General features: G+C 37.6%; 1 protein-coding gene across 2 annotated transcripts in view; it reads left to right on the top strand.

Annotated features, from left to right (window-relative positions):
- Positions 1 to 24,707, top strand: part of CCDC170 (coiled-coil domain containing 170) — a 40,981-nt gene extending 16,274 nt beyond the window's left edge. The window contains exons 8-13 of one of the 2 annotated variants that reach the window (XM_072331411.1): positions 7,690 to 8,007; positions 15,055 to 15,255; positions 16,645 to 16,818; positions 18,066 to 18,308; positions 19,206 to 19,442; positions 23,577 to 24,707. In XM_072331411.1, coding sequence (XP_072187512.1) covers positions 7,690 to 8,007; positions 15,055 to 15,255; positions 16,645 to 16,818; positions 18,066 to 18,308; positions 19,206 to 19,442; positions 23,577 to 23,774 — 1,371 coding nt within the window. In that variant the 3' untranslated portion in view covers positions 23,775 to 24,707. The remainder of the gene's footprint in view (positions 1 to 7,689; positions 8,008 to 15,054; positions 15,256 to 16,644; positions 16,819 to 18,065; positions 18,309 to 19,205; positions 19,443 to 23,576) is intronic. The other variant, XM_072331412.1, reaches the window with a different exon arrangement.
- The last annotated feature ends 320 nt before the right edge of the window (positions 24,708 to 25,027 follow it).

The following is a 25,027-nucleotide window of genomic DNA, read 5'->3' as shown; positions in this document are numbered from 1 at the left end:
GAAGTTGTAAGTCAAGTACTCACTGAATTCATTTAGGTACAATTTGGAAAGAAAAGTATGTGATTTAAGGATTTAAGTGCTCTGAGAAAAGTTGCCATTAAAAGTTTTGGTTCATTGGGAAGGGTGGATGAATAAAGTGAGCTACTGCAGCAGTTTTCTTTAATGCTATGAACTTTGAGTGATATCTACGAGAACAGTTCATTAAAACTATAATGAAAACTTCTTGCAGGCACAAGAACCATGTGGCTAAAGCTGATAGCCAGAACTTAATAAAATAAGAAGAGAGGCTTAAACTGCTAAATACAGAGCTGAGTTATGTGTGAGTTTGTAGAGATTTTAACACAGATAAAACCTTGTGCAAATAAGTTTTCAAAATCAGCATACGTTAACATTTTTCTCCATCCCCCCCAACTTTTCTTTTCTTTTCTTTTTTCTTGAAAAAATGGCCACAGTCATACGCTTGAAAGGATAAAGTGTTCTGATTTTGTTGGAGGCAAAATACTTAAGAGATGAGACAGAGCTGAAAGTGTACTTTTGAAAAGAAAGAATTTCTTGTAGGGAAGATAAATGTTAAGTACCACGAGGGTCGTAAATTTTACTTACTGCTGAAAATGTTTCTTAACAACCTATGTAAAACTTCCTAAGACTCAAATTGCAACGAGCAACCCAGACTTAAAGCCTAACCAGACCATTCTGAGAGCCTTTTGTTCCCGTAATTCACTTCAAACGAGCATATAAAGAAGGGGAGAGAGTGGTGTGCTTACTAGGTAAGGCAGAATCAGGGGACATTCTAAGCAAGGATGAGGCTTCATTTATAATTTCTTTTGCAAGTTTGCTCTGACTGCCAAAACTTCTTTAGAGTTGGATCAGTTAGATGAAAAATATTTTCCTGTCGTTACTGTGTGTATGCCAAGTGTATAATGTAATCCATTCTTACAGAAATGTCCTGCTTAGATTATCATTGTTGCCTTTCAAATGAAGAGTGTGTGATCCTGGCTTATTTAGAGGTTGCAGATTCCTACAGTGCTTTTTCAGTTTAGCTGTTTAAGTTTGCAGATACTGAGTAAATCTGCTGAGAAGGTTTTGTATTTGCAAAAGTATATGAAGAAATTCAGTATTTAAAAACTAAAAAAAAACCAAAACCACCCAGATTTTTCATTTCCATATGACTAAGTGTACATATACCATCGCTCCTTCTTCTGATTATAGAATCATGGAATGGCCTGGGTTGAACAAGACCTCAGATATCATCTAGTTTCAACCCTGCTGCAGTGGGCAGGGTTGCATTGTCCTATGTTATAGGAAGAGTATTCTCAGTGGTTTAAAGTATGTCTGATATTTGCTCTACAGTTTAAATAAGCACATGGATAGAGTTGCACATGGTTCTGCATTCACTTGTGAGAGAAAAGAGCGGAAATCTGTACTGTCACAAATAATAAGCAGGTGTTCCTGGCCTAGCCAACACATTGGTAATCTTCTGTATTATAAGCAAGATGGTGTTCCCTGCACCTCAGCTTTCTCTTTCAAAATTCTTAAGTGTATAGAATCACAAGGTTGGAAAGGACCTACAAGATCATCTAGTCCAACCGTCCTCCCTTTACAGGGAGGTCCTATAGGGACCAGCACACAACCTTTCTGTTCAGCAGTTCTTTCAATTTTCTGTGGCAAGACACAACCCCGTTCCTCGCCTCCTCTCTGAACTGTTGCTAGTTTTTCTTGCTGTTTTCAATGCTGTTCCTTGGAATTTTTCTGCATTCCTTTTTTTGATCAGGTGCCTTTCTTTATGTCCCAGGAGGAAGCATCTGCCTAATGAGTGAGTAAACAGATGGTACAAATTCTCGATGAAGAAAATAAAATCCAAGAAATATTAGCAGGATATAATTTATATGTCACAGTTATTCAGAGTATCTCTAGTATATTTGATGCTCCAGTATTTGTTGCAGTCAGCTGTTTTTCACTGGAGAAACATTAGCAAATAATAATTTTATGCATTTGCCTGTCAGCCTTGGTGCATTACAACTTCAAAGCACCAAACAGCATAAACAAATATAATATCAGAGCTAATAAAATTAGCAATAGGCAGCTACAAAGCTTTTTTTCCTTGTATTTTATTACTTTTCTTTTGGAATTTTGAACTTAACAAACTGCTGACTGAATATTCTGAGAGCTTCCTCGTGCAGTTTTATAAACATTGTGCGTATCCTTATTCTGGTAGTGCTGGATATCACATTTGACTTTGATAGAAAATTGGAAGGGACTTCTGAAAGCCATCTAGTCCAACTCCCCTGCAATGAACATGGACACTGCAGTGAGATCAGGTTGCCAGGGCTGCCTGATCCAGCCTTGCCTTAAAAGTCTCCAGGGATGGAACATCAACCGCATCCCTAGGCAAGCTGTTCCAGTGCCTCACCACCCTCACAATACTTCATAACTTCCTTTGATAATGTCTGTCAGTCTTTAAAAAAAAAAAAAACAACAAAAAAACTAACCAAGATTCTAGTACTTAATAAATACACAGCACTAGACAGTATATTTAAACTATAGAAGATGTGTGTATTCTACCAGATGGATTTGCCGTTCATATTGCATTGCCACTGATGAGCCACAAGAAATGACAGATTGGCTTGTTCTTTGTTCTCATCTTCTCTGATGGAATTATTTGTGATATTCTGACAGTATTTCACTCTGGAATGTTAATTTAAACATCTGTTTTGCAAAGATGTGCATCACGCAATGTCTGTAAATAACATTCAGAATATAACCAAGGAATACAAATGTATTTGCATGTATTGCTGATGGAACATTAATGTCAAAACAGCTTTTTATTCAACAGTAACTTGTATTAATTTTTTAATTAAATGTACCTAAGTAGTATCTATTCAATATAAAATTATTAAAATTGATGGTGTGAAAACGTAGCTTATTAAAATATAATATTTTATTTAAGGAATTTGAGTTGACATGAAAAACATATGTACATTTTTCATATACCAAAATATTTTGATTGTAGGATATGTGATCAAATGATTTTAGTTTTTGTTTATTGCGAAAGATAATGACTTTCTCAATTAGAATTTTTTGTTCAAGATGTCACTAAGAAAATAAATATTAGGGACATGTTTCAGCTGATATGTCAAATATTTTCAGTTTGAATCATCAGGGAAGATGGGAGATGAGAACAAAACAAGAGGTTTTGTGACAGTGATTGCAACAGGAGACATGGCTGGTTTGAGAATTCATCTGGAAAGTACTGGCATTTGCTTTTATACCCCACTGTTCTTGTCAAAGTGACTTGCTTTTTTTTTTGTATTTATAATTGATTTAATATATTGATACCACGATGAGGTGCCAATATTAATAGTGATTAGGTAAGTTGAAATATCCTCCTCTCTTCTAAAGACCCTCTCCACTTATTTAACCTAAATGCTGTACTCTTGGAGAAGATTAAAGTTAAAAAGGCCAAGCTTTCCTCTGGAAGGATAACAAGTTACTGACTTGTGGTTGTGATAGGGATTGTAGATGGACAGATGCTAATGAAGGACAGCAGTTATGTAGGAATCTGCTACATTAGGCCCAAAAGTCAATTTCTAAGCTGTGAGAGTGGACAATGGTTGGTGAGTAAGCATGCATGCAACTTCCTTCTCTCTCAGCTTCCTGGTTCAAGGGTTGTATTTCCATGTTAACAGCTAATGTTGCTTCTAAATGGAACAATGATTGTTTGAAATAAGATCTCATTAAATCCCTGTAGAAAATGACCCTGTCAGTGTTAGTGCAATTATTATTATTATTTTTTTTACAAAAAATTAACAGTAATTCCTGACATTCTTTATGTGGGATAATTGCATTGCAAAATCCAGGGAAGTCTCTGGACACTGTGTATGACTGCTGTAATCAAGTATGTCTGAACTTCCCAGACACCCTCAGCTCTTTTATAAGCTTCCAGGTCTGTACCCACCTTCTTACAGTGTAGAATTTCCCTTACTGCATCTTTATGTGCTATTTCTCTTGATACCCCATGCCTGCTCAGTGCTCTGAAGTGATCAGGCAGTTGGACTTGATCTTGGTAGGTCCTTTCTGGCTTGACTACTCTGCTCTTACTCTATTCGTTGGAAGTGATAAACTCGCTTTTCTTTCTCTGCTAAGTTGTTTGTTTTTCCCACTACATGTTTTCAGTTTCACATTTCCACAAATATCTGATTGAAGTATAAGTTATTTTTAAATCTGAGGAGGAAAAAAACCCCACAATTCCTTTACAGTATAACAATACTTCTAAAAGTGTCTGAATTTCACTGCTTTTATTCTACCAACAGTGGGATCCTGACTCCACAGAATTGGATTTATAATGTTCGCTAGTCTTTTAGGTGCAAAGCTGATACTGTCTATGAAAATAGTTTTCAGTAGAGTTAATTCTTTGTAACCATGAAAAGAATAATTTTGTTTGACATTTTGAAAGCATGTTTTTCAGTGTACACAATTGAGATGATAAATTTTAATAACATATAAATATTATAATTTTGATAGATAACATGATGAATAACCTCCTCTAGGGGAAACTGTGAAAACTGACATTGAATTGAGAGGTAAATCCATTCCTCTGGAACATTTGGTGCAGCATCCCTATTGCTCTAGCCACAGTTGAGATAATTGATGGAGTTGGGTAATGCAACTCAAGTGCATACAATTCACCTGAGTGATCAGAATGGATGGAGTCAGGATCCCCACCCCTTTCCAGACCTTGTTTAAGAGTCGGTAGTGGAGGCAATGGTATCTTGCTGGGGATCCCTGCCTACCTGAGGCCCTCTGAAGATAAGTGGTTTCTTTTGTTTCTGTGCCCATGACTGTTGCATCTGAACAAGTCTTCACTTGCTGCAGCATAGGACCTTGCTGCTTTGTTATCATTGCTGCGCTTTCCATTGTGTTATGATATTACACATACATAGGTAGATATGTGAAAAAGGAAGCACTGAATAGATTTATGTATACAAAACAATTGTAGTAAAAAGCAATTGCAAAATAATGGGCTCTGAATTTACTGTTGTACACTAGAATGAGATCTTGATGCATGAAAGTTCTAGAACAAAAACAGCTAAACAGCAGTAGGAAAAATAGGATATTATAAATCACTAGGAGATAAGAGAATGTTAATATCACTGCTGAAATTTATGGTGTGACTATATCCTGAACACACATGGTCTAAAGAACAACTGCGCACGCATATTGAAGAAGGAATCACTGAGTGCTGTAAAATACAAAAGTCCATTTCTATATCTGTAAGTCTTGAGTTGCAGTTATTTTGAGGTGAGAGAGAATTCCAAGGAAGTAATTTATGCTTCCTTGGTTCTTCCTGTCTTTCTAGGAAGGCTGTTACTGCCTGCTGTTGGAGGCTGACTGTTGCAATAAATAAACCTTTGGTCTGATCTCAAATAGCTTTTCTCAAGTTACCCTGCATGTTTCACTTCATGTGAATTAATTATATCTCTAGAGAGGGATCAATAATGTGAGAACATATATTAGAATATATTATTAGCTGAAAGATTTTTAACCTTTCCCACTTTTCTTCCTTCATACATCCACTTCTCTAATGCAGTCATATCTCTCTGTCTGTTTTGCAGTGTTAAATGCAACCTTTCCTTGTAAAATAGTCTATATGATTCTAATAATAATTTTCCCAACCTGTTGCAACTTGAGTGCATATGACATGAGTGCAGCTGAACTGTTACTGAATACATTAGTTCTGATGAGACCTGGGTGGTAGCTTGTGTGGTGGTCTGGATCTTCTTATATCTTCTCTAATCTCAGGTGAAGCACAAACAGGTGAGCATTAATGGACTCCGTCCAGCTGTGCCTGGCCAGCTGCAGGCACAGCACTGTGCTGCTTGAACCCTTTTGGGTCACAGATAAAGTAAGAGTCTCTGCTGCTTCTTTCTATGCCCGCCTGTGAGTGTTTCATATCTGCCACATCTTGTGTCTGTCAGTCAGCCACTTGACACACTCAACTGTGTGTGTTATGTTGATGTTCACAATTTGAAACAAGATCATAATTAAGTGAGCTCTCTGGTACAGGCAGACTACATTTGCACTGTCTTCCTGAAAGAAATATTGCAAACTGCAGAAAAATGTAATTTAAATGACTTTTTATTCTTTGCTGTAGTTACCATTGTATAATTCTCAGCACAGGACTTCCTTAGAATAAAGAAATTGAGAAGGAATCGTGGCAACCTTTGCTTTCAAGATTGTTCTAAGATTATTTTAGAAAGGCCTAGTAACAAATAGTGTGCTAAATGGCAGTGTTTGTGTCTAGGTGGTATTATTGTGGCCAGCAGGTTGAGGGAGGTGATCCTCCCCCTCTACTCTGCCCTGCTGAGGCTATGTTTAGAATACTGTGTACAGTTCTGAGCTCCACTGTTCAAAACAGACAGGGATCTCCTAGAAAGAGTCCAGTGGAAAGCTACAAGATAAAGGGCCTGGAGCATCTCCTATATGAAAGAAGTCTGAGTAACCAGGGTCTGTTCAGCCTGGGGAAAAGAAGACTGAGGGAGAATCTGATAAATGCTTATAAATATCTGAAAGGCGATGGGAGGCAAAAAGTTGAGGCCTGGTTCTTCTCAGTGGTGCACAGCAATACAAGAAAAGAGTAATGGCCTAAAACCTGAATGTAGGAAGTTCTGTAGTAACATGTGGAGAAACTTCCTTATGGCAAGGGTGATAGAGCACTGGAAAAGTTTGCCCAGAGAGGCTGTGGAGTCTCCTATGGAGATATTCAGGACACATCTGAACACCTACCTGTGTGATCTATTGTAGGGAGCCTGCTGTAGCAGGAGGGGTTGGACTTGATGATCTCTTGAGGTCCCTTCCAACCCCTTCAATTCTGTGATTCTGTGAGCAGCAGTTGAGGGCTACAGGTGTAGGCTCTGTGGAAGGACACTGACCTTCTCTTTGTCAGACAGATTTTTCTTCATGCTAAGGGCAAATTTTCTTTCTTCGAGACATGATATCAAACAGAATAGTGTATATATATATTTAGAGTATTGCAATCTATTGTTTCTTCATCCTATTGTCTCTTTTAACACAGCATTTCTTATTGGATATTCAGTTGATATTTGAGCATTTGCATCTTCTTTTCTGCTGTCTTAAACGTTTTCTTGTTTTTTTGGTCTCCCATGTTTCAATGCATAAATAAACTCAGGATTATTTTTGTCACATTGCTGGTAAGGTATTCCCAGAATTTAGAACTTAGAATTTTGCTCAAAACATTGTATTCAAAAATGTCATGTTTATTCATGTTTTTTCTTCACAGCACTAATACTTTGACTTTATTTGTATTATATTTTATTAATCATTGGCTTTCTAAGTCCAAAATGAATGAAAATATAATCAATAATTTTGTAATCCAATATTTCATTTTTTTTAGGCACAGTTTTTTTTTTTTTTTTTTTTTTAAATGTACTAATTCCTGCAGGTTACTGCAAGACATTCATCTGTAGACTGATTTCAGCATGCTTTGTGTTCCAATAACTTCAGTGGGAATTTTCTTGTGAAACTTTTATGTTGTTGGGCACTTGTAAGCATCATGGATCAGATTTTTCTCTAACTGCAGTATCCACTTCTGATTTACTTCCTGCTTTGTGTGTGTGGAGGAGGGATTCTATGGCATTTTAAAATTTCATTTTAACCTCTCCTGTATTTTAGGATCTTGACAGTGAGAGAATAGCGAGGCAGAGTTTGGAAATGGACATCAGAAACCTCCAAGATAAACTCAAGGCTAATCAGAAAACTTGGGAAGCCTCGAAGCAAGAGCTCTGTAGTCTGAAGATATCTTTTAGTGAGCTGGATGGAAGTTTGAAGAGCAGCAAAGAAGAAGCCAGGACTGCTCAAAGCACTTTAGAGGCTTTCAGACAGCAAATCGCAACCCTTCTCAGTAGCGGCTCACAAACAATTATACCTTCTGAGAAGGACATTTTGAAGAGAATCCAAGAAATAAACTGCAAAGAGGAGACTGAAGGGAGAGTAAGTCAGCACTACTGCACTGCCCCAGAGCATATACTTATTTTCTTTGGCTGTCTTTTCATTTTTCAGTAAAAATGAAAATGTTTCCTTCTGCTTAGGTTTTGAAATTACAGAAACTTTTGATTTTGTTGACTGTTGATTTCAGATACAAAGCCAAAAGCATTTACTTTTTATTAAGTGGGAAGAAATTCTATTAAGTAGGTCAGAATGAAAGAAGCTGTAAGTTTGTTAGCAGGAAAAGGCAAAGAGTGGTATATCAGTTCAGTCTTGGTTTTAGTGCAAGTTTGCAGATGTCAGCAGTGGCTGCATGGTCACTATGATTTAGTTGAACATGTGAGCAGGCATGGATTGGCTGCTATAATAGCAACTTCAAGGGCTGATCTGTTTCTCAAGGTGAGCATAATGAATGAGTTGCTCCAAGCAACTTCTGTCTTTCCAATCTTCAAAGTGTGCTACTAGAAAGAAGTATTTTTATATTTGCAGTGAAGCAGTGATGAGTCTATAACTGGTTACCACCCTAGGAAAAGGCAATAGCAGGTCAGTTGGATTCTCTAATGCTTTGGCTGGAGGAGTTTACAAAAGAAGGTCATGAACAGAAGTAAGAACTTGGTGGGGAGGCAAGTCAGAATGCAATCTGACAAATGACAACATCCTAACCTGACTGTTGGTCGTGTAGTGTACTCAAGTTTTGAACTGCATTTTATGGAAATATATTAATGTTGTCAGCACCGTATTGTCAAGGAGGCTGATTATTAGGAGTTGCACACTACATCAAATGCTTTTTTCACCAAGTCTCTGGAAAAACAGCTTCTGTGTCCTTGCCAGATTTTGAGATTCTGGAATCTCTTACTTGTGTATTTGTTTCTTATGTTACCAAAAAGTATTAATTCGTTTCTAGTAGAACATAGATTGAATAACTGAAAAAGTTGTTTTACAGTGAACATCTGATCTGTGGAAAGAAAAAACATTTTTTTTAACACTTCGTTTGTAAGGTATATGCCTGTTGGTCTTGAGCTTCTTGCTTAATCTCTAGGTGAATTTCTTTGCAGAACTTATATCCTAATGTAAGAATGTTATTTACGTATTCTTTATGATTGATTGATCTAGGAAAGGATTGTCTTCAGATAGAAATCCTCATAGATCTTTCAGTAAACTCTCTAACTTGAAGTAAAAGCTATCCAACATTATCCCCATTTACAAAAATGATGTGAGAGAAGATGCAAGAGACTGCAGTACTCAGTACCTGGAAAAATTATGGTGAAAGATTGTCCTGGGTACCATTGAAAAGCAGTTGAAGAACAAAGCCATTATTTGACATAGTCTGCATGAATTCATAGAGGGAAATCCTGCAGTAGTAATTTAATCTTCTATGATAAGGTTCTTGCTACACTGGGTAATTAACTGGCTCAACAGTACAGCTCAAAGGCTACTTGTGTCTGGTCTCTCACAGTGTTGTCCAGGGTTCAGCCCTGGGGTTGCTTCCATTCAGTATTTTTTCAGTGACATTGAGGCAGGAATGGAGTCCATCCTTAGCCAGTTTGCTGATAATTTGTCAATTTAGAGGTGCTGGTGACACTTTAGAAGGACAAGAGATCTAGATGTATTGTAGCACTGAGAAATTAGTGACAGCATGAAATTCAGCAAAGGAGAATGCCAGGTTCTGCACCCGGAATGGTGAAATGGTGGCATAGACGTATCTGACAGGTGAGTGGCTGGAGAACATCTCATCAGAAAGAGACCTGGGGATGCTGATGACAGCTGGATAAGCATGAGCCAGCAGAGTGTTCTGGCAGCCAGGAGGGCAAGCTATGTTTTGGTATAGCCAGACAACCAAAAGAGGTGGTTCTTTCACTATATTTAGCATTAGTGCAGTCTCACCTTGGAAACTAGATGCAGTTCTGAGCTACACAAATAAAAGGGATGTTAAGGTCCTTGAAAGCTTCTGAAGGAGAGCAACAAAGCTGGTAACAGGTCTAGAAGGCATGTCCTATGAGGAAAGGCTAAGGAAGGACACTTGAATTGTCTGGAGAAAAGAAGGCCAATGGGTGACCTCATTACTCTCTGCAAGTTCTTGAGGAATGGATGGTGAGATGTCACTGGCAATCAGTGACAGGACCTGTGGGAAGAGGACAAAGCTACAGCAGGAGAGGTTCAGACTGGACATAAGAGAAAACTTCTTCAACATGAAGTTGGTCAAACACTGGAACAGGATTCTTAGAGAGACGGTTGATATCCCAATGTCTGTCAGTGTTCAGAAGGCAGTGAGACAGTGTCCTCAGTAATATGCTTTAACTTTTTTTTGGTCAGCCACAAAGGAGTCAGACAGTTGGTTTAATGATTTCTGAAGGTCCAGTTGAATTGTTCTGTTCTGAATGGGAGCCATTAAATTTATTGGCAGTTTAAATTGGTCTGCAGTGTTGCTGCTGCTCAAGATAGGTCATTTCCAGATAGCTCCATTGTGACTACAACCGAGATGTAACAGCAGGACAGGTAGATATGAGTCTAGCAGCTAAGTATCTTGATGCTGAAAAAATGTACTGATGAATCAACTCTTACGTAAGGGAAGAATTATTGGAACTAAATTTTTTCATTCTCTGTCTGGATGTTTCTGTAAGCAACTTGCACTTGCAAACTAGACTAGTAGGATCAGGAACAGATAATGCAAAAATATATGAGGGAGAAAAAATATTTCTGAGTTTTAGCCTTTTGATGCCTACCCTAAAAAGCTTTTGTTTATCCATTTTTAAATCATTACCGCTTCTCCTCTGGGAACCTGATGTACAGGATCATTCTGTCAGGGCTGCCACCAGTGAAATGTTCATGTTTGCACCTGCTATGTCTGACTTACTTCTGTATGTGCAACTGGTCAAACAGAGCTGTGAAAAGTTTTAGGGTGCCAGTGAAAAATTTATTCACTGTACCTGCAGTAAGACTTTCTGTGAAATATGAAACAATCTTGAAGATTGTCTCAAATTGAGGTGATTTAGGCATCTGAAGGGCTTCTGAGAGCTTGATAGCCTGTATAGTAGATGTTAGTGTTAATATTAATTGAAAAAAAAGTAATCTCATTTAAGAAGTAATAAAAATAAAAATAAAAATCCCAGCGCATACTGTAACAATGTCACAGAATGGCCTGGGTTGGAAGGGACCTCAAGGATCACGAATCTCCAATCCCTCTGCCAGGCAGGGCCACCAACCTCCCTATTTACTAGACCAGGTTACCCAGAGCCCCATTCAACCTGGCCCTGAACAACGCCAGGGAAGGGGAGTGATCAGTGTCCGGTGATGGATATTATGTTGCAGGACTAAGATACTACTTTGAATCATTATCACAGCAGTTATAACAAAACATACGTTGTCTGAATGTTTGGACATCTCTCAGGGTTTTTTTTGTTTTTTGTTTGTTTGTTTGTTTTTGGTCGTTTATTATTTATAACATACAAAAAGGGCTCATAGGGAGCTGACATCCATGGCAAGAGAATGTCATTAGTTCACGCAAAACTCAGCCCTGCTACAAGGTCTGTGAGTTCAGATTATTTGCAGATTTATTGCAGCAAACTAAATTCATATGTCTGAAATTATTTTTCTTGACTGCTCACCTGTCTGACCTGAGATAGAAATGGCTGACCTGATGGTAGACTATATTATTTATATCAGTTTTTGCTTCTTGGTATAACCGACAGTGACTCGTAAGTGCTAATACTAATTAGGCTGTATTACTGTGCTCATTACGATCTCCCATTGTTCTCATTAACAAGTGTTTTAATGATTTGTCATGACAGTCTCATAAATGCATATTTATTTCTAGGATTTATCTGCTTTTCTTTTGTTGACACAAGATTCCTATACTGTGGAATCAAGATTGTTTTGCTATACTCAGGAATGTTCATGAACATTGCAATTTACAGTCCCATCTTTAGAACATTATGAGGAAGATGGACACTGCATGTGCTTCTTTCATTGTTCCAAATAAAAGAATGTGTGAGAAATAAATTATATATTCATAAATAGAGTAATGTATGTAGTGGCTCTGAGCTGACCAAAAAACCCTAACCAACTAGAATGTGAGAAAGTATTAGGAAAAAGAAAGTTAAGAAAATTCAAAACATAATCATGCCACGGTGTATATCCATGGCTGCTGCATTCTGTGCAGCGTATAAAGTTATGATAATTTAATTATTTTTAAAAAGGGCCTTTAAAAAATTCAGGAAAAGGTCATGGTTGTGTCTAGAGGCTTCCATGCAAGACAAGATGAGCTTAGTTTGGATTGACGAGTACAGTGTAGAATAGAGTTACCAGCTATGAGTACAGTGATGAGAGCTGTGCCAGCTCTAATGACTTTCAGCTGATAGGATTGTAAAAAGAAAAAGAAAGCACTGAGCATGAATGCGCATATAAAACAGAGGAAGCTTAAGATAAAATCTTATCAAACCAGAACAGTGCGTATATTTTTCTGTTTCACAGAGTCACAGAATTATCAAGGTTGGAAAAGACCTAAAAGATCATCCAGTCCAACTGTCACCAATACTTCCCAGCTAAATCATATCCCTCAACACAACATCCAAATGTTTCTTGAACACCCCCATGGTTGGTGACTCCACCACCTCCCTGGGCAGTCCATTCCAGTGCCTGACTACCCTTTCCGAGAAGTAATATTTACTAATGTCCAGCCTGAATCTTCCCTGGCGCTGCTTGAAACCATTCCCTCTAGTTCTATCACTGTCTACACGAGGGAAAAGGCCGACCCCTAGCTCACTACAACCTCCCTTCAGGAAGTTATAGAGAGCTATAAGTTCTCCCCTAAGCCTCCTCTTCTCCAGGCTGAACAATCCCAGCTCCCTCAGCCGCTCCTCATATGGCCTGTGCTCCAGACCCCTCACCAGCTTCGTAGCCCTCCTCTGAACACGTTCCAGGGCCTCAATGTCTTTCTTGCAGTGAGGGGCCCAAAACTGAACACAGTACTTGAGGTGTGACCTTACCAGTGCCGAGTACAGGGGGGCAATTACCTCCCTATTCCTGCTAGTAACACTGTTTTTGATGCAAGCCAGGATGCTGTTGGCCTTCTTGGCCACCCAGGCACACTGCTGGTTCATGTTCAGCTGAGCATCAATCAGTACTCCCAGGTCCATTTCCTCCACACAGTCTTCCAGCCACTCCACCCCAAGCCTATAGCGCTGCCTGGGGTTGTGGTTGAAGTGCAGGACCTGGCATTTGGTCTTGTTGAACCTCATCCCACTGGCTTCAGCCCAGCTCTCCAGTTGCAATGGGGATAATCCTAGCTATCCCCAAGGTAATAGATGCCTCTGGAAAGTTCAAATTTCTTGTAACTCAAGAAACAAAAGGTACCATTCTAAAATCATCTGGTAGTTATGTCAGGAAAAGGAAGAGGAAATATGCATGGTGTGCAAATGATGGGCACAGGTTAGGATCATAGGATGATAAAATATCCTGAGTTGGAAGGGACCAGATCCTGGCTATGTGCTGCACCACCCAAAATTCAATCCCTATGTCTGAGAGTGCTGTCCAAATGCTTCTTCAACTCTATCAGCTTGGGGTCATGCCCACTCCCCTGGGCAGCCTGTTCCATGCCTACTGCCCTCTGGTGAAGAACCTTTCCCTAACATCCAGCGTGATCCTACCTGATGCAGCTCTGTGCCATTATGGAGATCAGAACTACAGGAACAAAAATATCCTAACTAACTGAATACAGGCACAGGATGCACCTGTTTTAGGAAGTCCCTGAACTGTGGATTTTTCCTATGTGTGTTACTCCTGGATGCTCTTGCTGATAAAGTAATAGTGTTGATTTTGGTATCCTTCTGTTTCTTGGGACCTGCAGGATCCTTGTGACCAGGCTTTGTGCACAGCCCCTCTGCAGCCTGGGAAAGGATCCTGTGCCTGCAGGCAGATACGCAAGCTACTGAGCTGTTTCTTCTGCTGGTTGACATACAGCGCAGGAAAGCATGAAATGTGTATAAATGTTCTTGCACTTTTATTGCAGTTTAGAGTTTACTGGAGTTTAGTATTTTCTACTGCTGTACAAGCAGCAGCAATTTCTCAGTTGTTTCTTAGGTAGTTAGTAAACTACTGTTTGTATTGAATTGTGATCTAAGTTGGAAACCTTTCTGTGCTGTTAAAATTAATGGGAGTATTGTGTGCATGCTATTCATTTCATCAGTCTAAGGCAAAGCGGAGCTTAAAATGAAGAGACAAGGAGAGTACCTGAATACTGAGTTATAAATGCAACGTATTTGTAATGTATTTGTATAATTTATAATAAATTTTAATAATTTATCTAAGCGGAGGATTATGTGACAGTAGGAGGAGGAGAGATGAGAAGAGGGAAGCATGCAACTTTTTGGATGGAATCGAGCCTTTTATTATTTGGCAGTAGTGTAATCAGATGCTTTCAAGTATTAATTTATAAGTAGTTTAAACTTAAAAGTCATTATGTTTTAAGTAAATTCTGCAGAGTTAGCATAGTGTTTGAAGTGTTTTCAGAAGGATTGATCCAGTTTCTTGTTGTGAGGTTGTATGCTTCCAACCTTGGGTTTTGGCTAGATTACAGAAACTTAATTTGTAGCAAACTCTTCTAATTAAAGACACATTAACAGCTGTGAAGCACTCCTCTGAGATTTAGTTGTCCATACTTACATTCTCATTTATGCACTGCGTGTGTTTGTTAAATTGCTTGTACATGTTTTTCCAATTCGATTGCTTCATAACTTGTGACTTTTTGGAGCTGAAAGGTATTGCTGGTTTGCTAACATCTTTGGATAGGTTGCGTGTAAGCTCCTCTAATTTGGTTTGATTGATCTTAACTATTGTTTTGCTGTTTACTTTTGGGTGTCTTACATCACCAGTTTTACCATTTGCTCTTGGTGGAGTTTGCAAAATAAGTTTGCACTTATTTTTTATTTTTATGTGTATGATTCACAGTTTTCTTTTTTTAGATTTATTTTTTCCCTTTTTAATAATTTGAGGATAGATCTTATGTATCTTTCCAAACCTATGTAATACTGTATGTTTTGTGGACTTGCTTCCTAGATGGTATCTCAACTTGAAACCAAGATAGCTAAACTGACTGAAACTTTGGAAAATCAGACCAGATCATACCAAGAAGCTCTGGAGAGAAAAAGAAAAGCTGAAAAACAATCTGAGAGTTTCCAAGATCAGCTGAAACACTTGGAAGAGGAGCTGATGTCTATAGATATGATACAAGATGGTTTGAAGCTTGAGAAACAAAAAGTTGGTACACACATTATTTTATTTTGCGTAAAAATCAGTAAAGTCTGAGATGATACATCTAACTATTGCATTGATCACTTGGGTGCTAGTCAGCAGTGCAAGTAGCGTGAATTAGCATAGTAAGACTGTGTAGCAAGTCATAGTCTGTTTTCTTTAACTGACTTTTCTAGTTGGGAAGGTGGATAAGCTGAGTTCAAAATTGACTTAACATGGAGGAGGGGAAAAAAAAAAAAAAAAAAGATTAAAAGAAAGTCTCCAAATATATCAGAAGTCTTTCCAGGGTTCTTTGATTTCAAAGCTTTTTCATGTTTCTGTTATATATCATCTGGTCCACAGTCTATCAAAATCCTGCAGTCCTTGATCTTCAACCGTTGCTTTATTAATTGTATGAAAACACCCTGTTAGCTTGAAACACGTTGGCATACTGAAAATTTGAAAAATGAGAGCTGAACAAGCAACCCAGGCCAGCTAAGAAAGACAAAGTGTGTGGCTGATTTTAGCATATTACCCGGCAAAGATCAATGCAAAGTGAGTTGAATTTGCAAAAAATCAACAGTTTGATGCTGTTTTGTATTGGTCAATGATACAATAACTTTTCTGTATGGAGCATCCACCATCTTAAGAGCGGACTAGAAAATGGAGCTGTTCTTTCCCTTCTCTTTCCTCTGTGAAGAACATGTGGCAGTAGATTCTTAATTTCTCTCTGGATTTTACTGCAATAGAGAGATTTTTCTCCCTTGTTGATAATCAGCTTCACTGCCTTCTTCTATTTTTTTTTTTTTTTTAATTTATTTTTTAAGGTTTTTGAGCCAGAAACATCATGGGGGAGGGGGGGGGGGGGGAAGCTGATTCTTGCTATGTTTTATCATCTTCAGCTCAAGCAATAGTTATGTAACTGTTTAACTAGTTTATTTTGTTTCTTCGTTTTTAACCTGTTATTTATTTTCAGTGGTGGTGATCTGCAACAGAAATAAGAGAAAACAAAGGCAAGTAGAGTTCTAAGTGAGGAGAGCTGCCACTAAGTGGGATGCAGCTGCCCTTTCCTCCTCCCTGCCAGCACAAGGTCATAGGAAGGAACTGAGGTCAAAAGCAAACACACACGCACCTAGTGCTCCTCTTGCTGCAGAGGAGCAAAAGCCAATCTAGTCTGATAAGAAAATAAATACAGTAGGTCTAAGGATTTATGAACAAAAATGTTGCCTAGGAAAGGACAAGTAAAGAATTTGAAGATTTTTGGGGGCGTACACATTAAAAATATATCCTCTTAGGACTTTGGATGTGAGTCTGGCCTTGTATAGTTGGTTTTGAGCAGGGGGAATTGATTCTAAATTATTCATCAGGAATTTTAATGAAATTTTGTTCTTTTTCCCCATTTTCCACATCTCTTAGTATATGAACTTTCTGGAACAACTTAATGAAAAGATGAAGCTGGATAGCATAGCAGCAGAGGTCGGATTTGATATGAATGTGAATGCGATTCTGGCTCGGGTAGAGCAATTAGTCAAACTGGAAGGTGATGCAGTGATTGAAAATAAGACAGTAACATACAGCCTAAGAAGGAAGGTAAGCAAAAAATGCTATTACTTTTTGTTTCCAAAGCAAGACAGTGTTATGGCTGTTTGTGTGGTGGCTTGATAGAAGCAAAAGATTGAAGCTTCACAAATGTACAGGGAACATTAAGGATGTCCATTACATTTCATAAAGAGAAGATAAATATTTGTAAAGTATGAAACTGAGTTGCGTATCAGAGCAACTAAAATTGCTGTTAGTTAAATATCAGGGACTGCTTTTCTCAGCTTCCTAAAACAAACATAATATTGTGCCTATTTATATAATTTTTAGTACATGATTAAAATATACTTCTATAAATGCCAACTATTGATGTTTACAATAAAAATATCTAATGGGAAGATGTTGATATTTAAATCTGAAAGGATCTGGTGGGAAGGAGGGAATGTTACGCAAACTTCTCTAGCGGCAAATAGAACATTCTTTGTACTTCACAAAGAACTGCAGCATTTCCATGAACTGTGGTCACCTTGGAATAATCTGTGCAGATTTAATCAGATACCAGTCAGTCACCCGGTTGTGACAGGATAGTCTTCTGATGTTAGGCTTATCATAGTGGTTTGAAACTTAGAATGAGGTCTATTTAAGGTTTAAAGCCACTTTTTTCTTTTCTTTTTTCTTTCTTTTTTTCTTTTTTTCTTTTTTTCTTTTTTCTGGAAACAACTACCTCTCTGAGTTAACATTAACATTCCTCATGGTACAGCCTGGCAATTCAGTTTGGTAAGCTAAAAATAAGTCACTTCCTGAGCACCAAGATTACAAAACTAAGCTGCTGAACTTTGTATCAGAATAGTGAATGAGTGCATTCTTATTTCTGTGCGATGACTCTCCTTTCATGCTAGCCTTAATAAACTGGTTAAACATAGAAATATCTTAAACTACTGCAGTGGAATCACCATCTGCCTAAGGAAAGTCTGTTGCATCTTGCATTTGACAAGTTCCTTATATAAGAACAGTCTGATGTTCTGAACTATGCACAAGTGGTTGTGTTCAGCATGCAGTCTGCACATAAATACATTTAAAAGGTAGCGCTCAAGCTTAGGGATGGAGAAGCACAAAGAGCTGATAGTATAAAAGGTACCAAGTTAATGTACATATATACTGCTTTACAGAGTTTTGGAGAGAGGATTAGAAGTTCAGCTTAAGCGTGCTGCAAGGGGCTTGAATTTATATACAACCACCTATGTAATACCATTTGCTTTCTCTCATGCACATAAATTTCCTTGTGTTAACAAAACTAGTTGAAGACTCAAAAAGAAAAACTTGAAAGCAAGGAGTTGCACATGAAACTTCTGAGGCAGAAAATAAACCAGCTGGAAGAAGAGAAACAAGTAAGGACATCACTAGCTATGGAGAGGGATGAGGCCAATTTCACTGTCAAAAAGTTGCAAAAGATGATAGAGAGATTACAGAAGCAGCTTGATCTGGCAAGGGAAACAAATACTGATCTCAAAGCCAAGCTGTCTGAAACCAATGAACTTAAGGTGAGTCAAAGCATTACATTTGTGCTCCTACCCGTGTTTATGTTCCAAGTGGGTACAGATGGAATTCATTTACAATAAATGCATTCATGGAGGACCGCTCAAATCCATGTAGAAAAGTAAAGTAAATATAATATTACAATGTATTTAGCACTTTGTCTTGATACATTAAATAATAACTGAAAAGCAACATGAAAATGTTCGGGTTAGTGTAAAAAAAAAAATAAATAAAAAATTATGATATGTGCATCCTTTTCTTTCCCATCAGCATGTATGTATGTCATCCTGTATTTCCCACACACTGCTTACAGCAAATCTCTTCTTGTAAGTGTGGGGAGTCTGTTATTTATTTATTTATTTATTAGCGTAAAACAGGCAAGATAATAATTTTTCATTATTCCAGTGTTTTATTACCTTACAACAGGTGGAAACAAGCAGTTTGTGGTTGGTTGTCGCCACTGGAAGCAAGGAAGGTTTATTTTATAGAACTGTGTTGTATGGCTTGTGGATTAAAACAGATGACTTTCAATTGAAGGATTTTCAGCTGCCAAAACATCTGGCAACTCCATTCTTGTATTATTTTCCCAGTGCCTAACAGTGAAGTCCCACTTTGGAGTTTTTTTTTGTTTTGTTTTTTTTTTTTTTTTTTTTTTTTTTTTTTTTCTATGCAGATACATCTTTCTGCAAAACCTGCAGAGAATTAACTGTTTTTGAACAGTCTTTCTGCTGACTGAGTCGGCACTGGCCAGTCTGCTTTAATAACTTCTCACTCCATACATGCATGTCCTTTTCTCAAGAGTCTGTATTAAAACACTTAGTACTGATCAACTATCCTTATTTGCTCATATTAGACAAAATGTGTCACAAATGTAATGTTATTTTACAAATTGCTTATTGCAGATCCGGACTTTGGAGCAGGATAGAACAATAGAAGAACTTAATAAGTCTCAAGGCAAATTGGAGAGAATGAAGGAAAAAGCTGAGAAACAACTAAACTCTGTCAAATCAGAACTCAATTTAAAGGAACAGAAAGCTACTGAAGAAAAAGAAAAAGCCAAAAATATGTTAGAAGTGGCTTCCAGTGAAATGAAAGTGCTTAAAACAACCCTTGAAGAATTAGCAAAAAGAGAAAGACAGGTAGGTATACAGCTACTCTACAAGTGCTGGGTGTCACGTAGAACAAAAGAATGTGATGTAGGTGGGGCAGTTATCCAGCTGTGCTGACAACTTGCGTGAATAAGCATTGACTAATGTGGCAGCAGTGATTCAGAAGAGCAGAACTCTTCAAGTTTACATGCAAGAGAAGGAAAAGTAAATATGCTGCTTTTTTGTCTTTCTGCACTGCAAAACATTCAATTTACATCACATTTAGGAGAAGCATAAAAATGCTTAAAAGTTCCGGTCTCTTTAAGGTATGATTTTTCTGTATATCGTGGTCATAAAAACCTGATTACTTTTTTGCCAGGTGTCTGCCACACAAAGGGATTTTTATTTTTATTTTCCTTTTTAAGGCAAGTGATATTGAAAGCAACCATTTAAATCCATTTGTGACACAATAGTTTTCTTCAGAGTTGGAGTGAGAAAAATTTTTGTGCTTACTTATCCATAAGAAACACAGTGAATGTGCATAAAGGTTATGAGATGCAAGAAATTGAAGCGGAAGGCATGCTAGTAAATGTGTTTCATTCTAATTCCAGTAAACTAGGAAGTATGTGTATAATAGCTCCATCGTATTCTGTTTAATAAAAAAATAGCATCATTGTTAAAGCCAATGAGATATTTACGTAACATCAGGAAAATGTCATTTTAAGATTCTGATCTGAGTTGCTTAGAAGGTTGTCAGTTTATTTAACTAAAATTTTTACATTAGTTTCTGGTCTTGACAACAATTCTGGATTATATTTAAATGCTTTTTCCAGAGATGAGTCTGAAAAAAATATTGTTTTACTCCTGTTGGAAATGAAAAACAACTGGGGATTTTTCTGGAACGGTTTAGCATTCTTGTTTTATAATGAATGTTGGAAATTTGGCAGGGAAATCTCATTTCTTTGTTTGTCTCACATGGTAGCTAAGCATCCTGCACATAGAAAAGGGCATGAATTATATTCAGAAAATTATACTGTGTAGTCATACATCGAGTACTTGTTAAAATCACACAGATGTTGAATTTTTACTGAGTAAACACGAGGCTTTTCAGGCCACTTGATTGCTATTGAAGTGTTCTTTGGCCAAATGTGAAAAATGTGGGAAAAGTAAGATGGGGTACAAAATGCAGAATGCTCAAGGACAGCAAAGCACTAGCTCCTCGTTAACCCAGAAAGCTTGAGGAGGAATATCAGCTTGTATTCTATTGATGTCTGTGGTCACCTGTGTCACAGGAACATTTCAAACGCTTGCAGGGGGAACCACACTGCTAAATGGGGAGCAAAGCTGTTTGTAAAACCTGCGACTAATACTTGTGTAGTATTGATGATACCATTTTGCTAATATGAGAACTGCCAGTAATATGCATAACGTACTCTCCTGCATCCTAACAGTTTACTTAGCTAAAATGTCTCCTTGAGGTAAACATACTATTGCCAAATCAGATAATTAATTATAAACTCTCTTGGTAATAAACACTTCAGACTTCTCCTGAAACATGACCCAAGGAGAGCACCTTCCATACCCCCAATTCAATGTAATTCTTTGCCTGCTTCAGACTTACTCATTCTTCCTTCTTGTGGACACAGTGCAGGGGCAAAACTCTCTTGTTCTGTAAAAAGTAATGATTGCAGATGTTAAATGTTTCTCTCAGCACACATGCATATATTTAATGAGAATATAAGCACCATATGTCTGAATATGTACATTAAGAAAGCTACTAGAAACTGAAATTACTGTTGCCCTATGGAACTGCTCATATGCCTAGGCTGACTTGTACATGCATTTGAGTGGGTTTTTTTTTATGTGTTTTTCTTTTCCAAGGATATAACTACATTTAATTTTGTATAACGATGAAGTATTGAATGGATATTTTCTATTATGTGAAAATTACTGCCAGCTGCTTCAGATGATTGTTCTTGTGCCCAGGACGTACCCAAGTAAAGCAAAAAATAAGGTTCAAATTGGAGAAGTTGAAAATAAACTGCTACTTGGAATTGAGCAGTGTTGAATGTTCTTCACTGTGCCTTAGACTAGTCTAAAGTCTGGAAGATGATAATAAATTAGGAGGGCCATTGACTTCCATATTGATAGAGAGGTCTTGAAGAGACATCTTGACAAAGCGGATGGTTGAGCCATCACTAACTGTATGATGTTTAAAAAGAGCAAGTGCTGCATTCTGCACCTGAGACAAGGCAGCAGTGATCCTTGTTAGGTCCTTTCCAACTAAAGATATTCTATGATTCCTGCTAAGTTAAAAGAGGAAAAATTACCTTGGTATTTCTGTATTTAACTAGTAATATGCTGCATAAAACTGAATTTTCACAATAAAAAGGACAAGATATTTCCAGGTGAATGGCAATGCCAATTTCTAAGGTAGTTTTAATAAAAGATCTTCAGCAGAGGGTAATGAAGCATATTTTAAATAATGTCTTTTAAAGTAGAATGAACAGGCACAAGGAATTAACAAGCCTGAAAGAAAGAAAGCAACAACAAAACACCGGAAACTTAGGCTAAAAGCTTTTGATTAGAAAGGAGACTTTTTAACACTGTAGGTGGAAAGCTGGGATAATCATGTCAAATTTTATTGAATTCCTCTTCTTTATGCCCAAGATTTGAAATGTTGAAGATTTTTGTTTGTTGTTGTTAAAGGTGACATACATTTCTCATTTAATTGTTCTCCATGTCCTCGTATGGTTTAGTACCAGCATTTAAAAGTTGTTTGTAACGTTCTTGCAGCATGGTATCTGCATAGGAGTATAACCATGCATCTTGCTTCACGTACAACACATGATAGATTACAAAAGATCATTTAGCATGTATCTCCTGTCGCTCTTGTTCATAGTTGTTAAAATTCAGATTTATGTCCCCTGGTTCAGCATTTTTTATGTCTAAGAGTGTTTGTCAGTTTGTGTGAGAATTTCTCTTTGCAGGTAACCTGTTTGCTGCATTCCCATAGAAGTTTTTGTTTGTTTTTGAGATGGTGTTATTCTGTTAGCGTGAAAAAGAAAAAAATCCTCATTTTTAAGTTCACAAATGGATGGCTAATAGGATTTTTAGGAGCTCCATCTTCTTTCCTGTTTAGGCTATTTGCTGATGAAAGTTACTGAATTCTCACCAGATGTGTTGTTCATTCACTAGAGTGAATTAAAATAAATTGTCTTTGGCTGCACCACAGATCTCCTGATTTGGAGCTGGGGAACTTGAAGATCAAATAGATAAGTGCATAAGCACATTTCCTTGAAAAGGAAGATTTTCCTTTTTTAATTGTATATGGATGGTAAGGGGTGTTAAGGTATTGATCATCTGGGCGGTGTAATTTAACAGAACGTTTAACAGATATTGAAATGTGTCTTACAAGGTGCCTTATCCTGAACTAAGTAAGTCAGTGTTCATGTTTGTTTGCTCTTTATGTTTTTGTCTCTTTACTGTCACAGTCCCTACCGATGGTATTTACTTCTGGCTGTCTGTCAGTTTAGAACTGATGAGAGAAACTGTTTTCTCTAAGTACCTTGCCAAACTTCCTTCACATGATATAATTTCAGTAGCTGTGCACAGAATAACTATGCATTTATTTCTCAGGTTGCTTCTTGAATTTTACTCTACCCTGATTCCAAATCAAATGAGATACTGAGACATGCAAAGCCTCTACCTTTCTTCTAACTTCTGCTGTCAGTTCCACACTAAAGTGGTGGGTAAGGAGGAGCTGTGGTAGTGAGAGGTCAGGACCAGCACATGCTGTGACACATGCCTGCTAGTTTCTAGTCGTCTGTATAGTTAACTAGACCAAATACAGCTCCTCTTCCCATCTTTTCCTCTATTTTTTCCCCCTATTTAATGAACAGGGAAGATATGTCTGTGAAGGATGCTAAAGAATGCTTGAAATTGTTTGGTCTTTTTTTGAAATCTTTAGCATCTCAGCTCTTGTTTCATTGTTTGAAGTATCCCCTAAGAGGCCATTTCCACCCTTTTCAGCTCTCTGCATTGACGAACAGCAGAAAATTCTGTATTTTGTACTGCTAATATAAATGCTTGTGTTTGTATGTATGCACGTATGTATACGTTTTTCCGTGTTTCCTGTTTTTGGTAATTAATGGATTAGTAATTCCTCTCTGTTTGCTTTTGCAGCTGGCAGACTTCCGAGAGGTCATCTCACGGATGCTGGGCCTTGATCTTGCTAGCCTTGCTCTGCCTGACTATGAAATCATTACACGTCTGGAAGGGCTGATTCACTTTCATCAGCATCATTTTATCCCCTGTGTCTGTGTCAAAGATGTAACAAGGGCAGATGAGTGCTTGGATAGAAACGTACAGTTTCTTCATTGAAACACACATTTTTGAGGAAACTAAAGTAATTTTTTTCTTTTTCCCTGTCTACAAAAAAAGCGTAGAAAATAGATCTTTTTGTTCACTCCTTTACAGATACTTGGGCTGATTTTCAGTGTTTCAGTAGAGACTCTGAGCCTAATGGACAGTGAACAGCAAGCAGCCCAGGGAGAGCAAATACAAAATCCCTGGGCAGCATAATACTTCATGATGGGCAATGTGTGAAAAATTAACAGCTTTCCAATTCCAGTGCAGAGGCACTGATGGCACAAGCCATCTAAGATCTGTTAACAGTTTTGGCAAGGACTTGCTGGTGAACATCAGCTTCAGTGATGTTCCTTGTGCTTTACTTCTTGGGTGACAGTGGTGAAATGAAGTGTGGACCATCCAGTTCCTATTTCTTTTGCAAAATGGGACTTCTCTGTGCATTTCTATATGTAAGAATTTCAGTTTCTTGGCACCTAGAAAGCTGGCTGGGGGCTATCGTGGTTTTGGGAAAAGGGTTTTTTTCCTTCATTTTTTCTATTTAGTCTGCTCTTGAGTAAAAACAAAAAGTTATGCTTTCTCAGCAAAGGCACTTTAACAGGCTCCAATCATATGCCTGGCGTAGATATACACTGAAATTATTGATAGTAGAATTGCATATTACCTTCGATCATGACGTTTTGAAAGCGTTTCTTCTACCTGCTGTGTTCCTTGGACAGTTAATCCATGGGCGAAGTAAACATCAGTTCTTCTGAGTTAATACAAAGGTATTAATAATACCCTCGTCCATTACAGCAAATAGCTTATACTCTTGATTTTTCAGAAAAAAACACAGATAATATGTCGAGAATTACCTTTTAATCATGAAAGCCGCTTGTCTATCACCCTATCTGTTAAACTTCATGATTTTAAGACATTCAAACAATAAATATATTTTAATAGTACACTAAGAAATGATTCTGTGTTTTTATTTGTCAATTCCCATTATATATTTTATGTGGATAGGCAGAACAGTAAAGATGACTTTACCTATGTATGTATGACTATGGTGGACTTCCTACAGTATCGCAGCAAATGATAATTCACTAAAGCTGAGTGCTACACTAAGACAGATGAGACTTTAATTAAGGGAGAAAAAAAAGATAATACTTTAAAAAAAGAAATGTGATGTCTGGCTATGAACTTGGAATATTCTTGGTGGCTTTTATTATTATATCTCTGAAAAATCATTTCTCAGTGACTTGGCTTAAAGAAACACACAACAAAAA

The sequence above is a fragment of the Excalfactoria chinensis genome, chromosome 3, assembly GCF_039878825.1.
Source record: "Excalfactoria chinensis isolate bCotChi1 chromosome 3, bCotChi1.hap2, whole genome shotgun sequence".
Taxonomy (NCBI): domain Eukaryota; kingdom Metazoa; phylum Chordata; class Aves; order Galliformes; family Phasianidae; genus Excalfactoria; species Excalfactoria chinensis.
This window is presented reverse-complemented; position numbering and strand designations above follow the sequence as displayed.